Consider the following 4,517-nt stretch of genomic DNA (forward strand, 5'->3'; position numbering starts at 1 on the left):
GACCCAAACACGTTATTCTAACTGGTCGGGCTAGGCCGAGAAACATTGGCCTAATGATCCGGCGTGGCCAAAGCCCGTTATGGATCCGACACGGCCCGAGCACGACGTATTGCAGGTCGCCGCCTAGCCCGTTTCTATAATGTAATTCTTTTTAATAATATAAAGATAATATATAATTTGTAAACAATAAACTTATAACATTAAATTTTAAAGAATAGTTTTCATGGTACATGTTGCAACTATTTAATGAATATTTTTCGTTTCTATAGTACAATATTTGTTATATTTTTATAATGTAAAGATAATATATAATATATAATTTATAGACAATAAACTTATTACATTAAATTTTAATGAATAGTTTCTGGTAGCACATGAGTTACAACTCGTATTTATAATACTGGGCTCGACTAATTTTAATTTTAGGCACGATACAAAAGGTACAACCCTTTTATTGGCCCGACACGAGCACGGCTTGGCACGTTGTGAACTTAGGCCGTAGGCCGGATTGGGCTTAATGTTTTAGTATATATATAGGCCGGCCCGAAGCCCCATTAAGTGAGTTGGGCTGGCATGTTTGCCACCTCTAGTCACAAAACATAAGAGATATTGATCAATCGAGAATTAAATGTACTTTAATAAATGGATAGTTATGACAACATTTTGTCTTAAGTGATCCATCAACCATGCCATTTAATACTCATGAAAAACTGAAAGAATTAAAATCTCAAATGTACAATCTCTTTACATTATGTTTTAAACATGAACTATTCAAATAATGAAACTGTAAAATAAGAATACGTTAATGGCCCCCCAATTCAATGCGTTGTTATTCTGCAAGCTCCATAGAATTTAGATTCTATTTCGTTCCTGGTGGTCGGTACCTATAGCCTAATATGGTTGGGCTTAAAGCTAGGAAAGAAGCAAACACATATTGACAACTTGGAGCTAGCTAGCAACAATAATGCATGTTTGTGAAAAGCTTCTTGAGGATCGATGACACATATACTGTTCCGATCGAACCACCTAGCCAGAAGATTCTACCAATTCAAATTCTGTGATATACTGATATACAATAAGATGAGATTAGAAAGGAGCAGGAACAGCAGGGAATCGACCAGTTTCAACAACTGAGACACACTTTTGCCAAATCTGCACACTCTTAGCCAATGCCATGGAAGCTTTTGCTTTATTTCTCGGGTTCACAAGTTTCGCTAACCTACTGTGACAGCCATATCCCATCTGCACAAGGTTCTTGCAACAGTTCTTATTAAGAGGCTCGGTTTTGAACATACCGCGGTAAATCTCTTTAACACAATTTAGGTTGACGTTGTCTTCACATTGGTCTAAATTGTCATAATATCCACGGAACGGCTCTGGTGGAAACCCATACTCGATCGTAACTGGAGCGTAGGCTTCATCATCTTCAAAGCTAGTACGGGTAATGGACTCATCGGGTAGATAGTCATAATCAGGAACTTGAGCTGCTGCAGATGACAGGAGCAATGATACACTTGCAAAGACCAAACCAACCATGACTAATCTTGCCATGTTAAATTGAAGACAACTAACTTTAGATAAATGTCGGAGGAAATTAAATCTTTGCCATTTTTCTCGTGTTTTTATATTGTGCTTCCATTCATGAATTCATTCAAACCCAATTAATGTTTAAGTTGTTTTATTGAATTGATTTACGTTTACTCAAGTGAAACAATGTTTGGTTACAACTATTCATCCTAGATGGATATATATATATATATATATATATATATGATACTATGATAGGTTGGAATTGCAATGTTACTTTAACAGTATCACTTGATCAAGTGATGTTAGTGCTACAGTTGACCCTAGTTTGAAACTAGGATCGCCCGCGCACCAAGAAGATCGCAGCACCAGCTCCCAGAGCCTCAACCTCCACCAGGCCCCACAGTTGACCCTAGTTTCATTCATAACATGGCATAATGACCATTACATCTGTGCATACCTCCAACAATATGGAGTATTTACTACATCACCAAGCATAAGCAACACCCTCTTTGGGACACCCACAAGCCATGGTGAGGCCCAACCGAGACATACATCTTGTAGCCCTATGTTCAAGCTACGCTACGGTATTCGGAAGTCACAAATCCGTCGCCGGGAAGCCACCTTTCCGGCCTTGCCAAGTTGCCTCCACAATATGCTTTTCTAGACTAGAATAGTAACTTTGAGTCCCACATCTAAGAAAATGTAAATGAGGGAGCCTCCTTCCCCTATAAAAGGAGACTCCTTCCCACTTACTCACAAGACCATTACATCTCTTGTAATCTTGTTGGGCCGCAGGGCTCAACACACTAGTACACATTCAAGTGGACGTAGTTTCCCGCTAAGGCGGGAGACGAACCACTATACATCTTGTGTCAATCTCTCTCTCTCTCTCTCTCTCTCTCTCTCTCTCTCTCTCTTACTTATCGTTAATTAGATCCCCAACGGATTCAAACGTTAACAATGGCGCCGTCTGTGGGAAGCCGACACACAAAGGCTTCGTCACCTACCACGAACTTTGACCCATTTGGGCCGGTCAATGCTTGGTCAACGCTGGAAGGGTATGGTCAACGCTGGCAACAAAAAAAAAAAAAAATTTGCTGCCAATTCTCTCTGGACACCCAGAGATCTCCTTTGGCCACCCTCCTTCTTCTTCGTTCCATCCTCCGCCAGCAAGGCTTTTCCGCTAAGCAATCCCTCCGCTGAGCTCACGGTCATGTCCAAGTCTCCACCACACTGGGCCTCCGCCAGGCTTTACGGCAAGGCAAAGTTTGAACGGCACTTACCACCAAAGTATCGACCACTATACAGCAACACCGCCAAAGTCTTTGACGCACTGCCAACAGCTAAGCAAACCTCCTCCAGGCAAGGTCCCTTTGCGACCCGTCAAGCGTCGATCAATAATCGAAATCTTAGCGGCCTGCCAACTTCGAGCCTTGTCCACTGATCAACCCCCGCTGGACGACCTCCTCTGGACAACATCTCCGCCGGTCAAAACTACCGCTGACAAAATTTTCTTCAGCAGACCACCAGTTGGCTCGGACCACCGCTAGCAAAAAATTCTTCCGCTGATCAAGCTCCTCCGCTGTCCAAGAGAGCCACTAACCAAATGCTCCGCTCCGCTGGACGAAAAACTCCGCTACACATCTTGCACCAACCGCCCTAACATTCAGCGGCAAAATCCTCCGCTGATATCCGTCAGCGGCACCAGCGAACTCTCTTTCGTCGTTCAGCGTCAGCATCATCAATATGCAATCGTTGCGTTAAGGTCGCTAGTCATCTTCAGTAAGCAGCAAGAGCAGCGCCAACGCACCAGCAACAGGCGCTACGGGCCTCCAAGCTGCCTCCGCTGGGCACCACTGCCGAGCTGCCTCCGCTGGCAACGCCTCCCCGGGCACCGAAACCGCTAACCTCCGCCAGACACAAAACGCTGGCCAAAGCTTTTCTCCAGCTGACTAGGGCATCACCGCCCAACTTCCTCCGCTCCGCTAGGCACCGCCAGCAAGCTCTACTGCTACCGCCAGTAGGCAATCCTCCGCCTGAAACGGATCGCTAGCCAACCTCGGACGGAAAATCTTCCGCCACACTGTACACCGCCAATCTTTGGTGCACCACCATGTGCAGCGCAGTCCACCGACCATCTCCTGCTAGCAAATCCCAGCGGCAAAACTTCAACGAGCACACCTCCACCGCTAGCCATGGCCCGAACAGCCTCCGCTAGCTGGCTACCTCCTTCTTCGCTAGCCTCCGCTACACACAGTTCCGCCAGCCACAACCGCCAGCAAGGCTCCGCTCCGCCGGCCGCCGCTGAGCAGCTTCACCGTTGGGCATCCCCGAGCTTCACCCTTCACCGTTGGGACATCACCGCTGCAAATCACTAAACCCAGCAACCACTTATATGCTCTGGACACCCATGGATGGCTATGTTCTTCTCTGGGCACCCAGAGTTCTTGTCCGACCAAGCATCTCATGCTCATTTCTGTGAAATCGCATTCTCCCTGCACATTTCAGAGCAATACTTGAACCAGATAAGTCTGCTGTTATATATCTCCGAGCTATATATACTTTGATGTCTACTTATGCTATCTACACATGCTTACGAGTCCATGATAGCATGTTTACATATATGCACATATGTGTTTTCTGGTCAACTGAAGCATAAATATGTATCAACTAAGCAATATGATATTTTCAAAATGGCTTTGTGTCTTGGCATCATGCATGATGATCAGTTCATTCCCAAACGAATGTGTCATTAAAAACAGGTCTCAATGCCATGCATATTTCCAGCACATTCTGTTTGATTTGCTAGCCTACCTAATTATATGATACCACGTATCAGTACCATAGTACACTTGCCCGGTACACAATCCATCCCAGTACCGCTTAACACATAAGCTCTTATAGCTTAAGGGCTACATGCATGTGATTCGTAATGGTGTCAAAGATGACAAAACTGTAGGCTATATACAAATATATACTTAATTGCA

General features: G+C 44.7%; 1 protein-coding gene across 1 annotated transcript; it reads right to left on the minus strand.

Annotated features, from left to right (window-relative positions):
* Positions 1 to 1,086: 1,086 nt before the first annotated feature.
* Positions 1,087 to 1,551, minus strand: LOC112164174. Its single transcript, XM_024300405.1, has one exon. It carries the CDS (start codon positions 1,549 to 1,551, stop codon positions 1,087 to 1,089), a length of 465 nt encoding a protein of 154 aa, XP_024156173.1.
* Between the last annotated feature and the right edge of the window lie 2,966 nt (positions 1,552 to 4,517).

Source organism: Rosa chinensis, chromosome 5 (genome assembly GCF_002994745.2).
Source record: "Rosa chinensis cultivar Old Blush chromosome 5, RchiOBHm-V2, whole genome shotgun sequence".
Lineage (NCBI taxonomy): Eukaryota > Viridiplantae > Streptophyta > Magnoliopsida > Rosales > Rosaceae > Rosa > Rosa chinensis.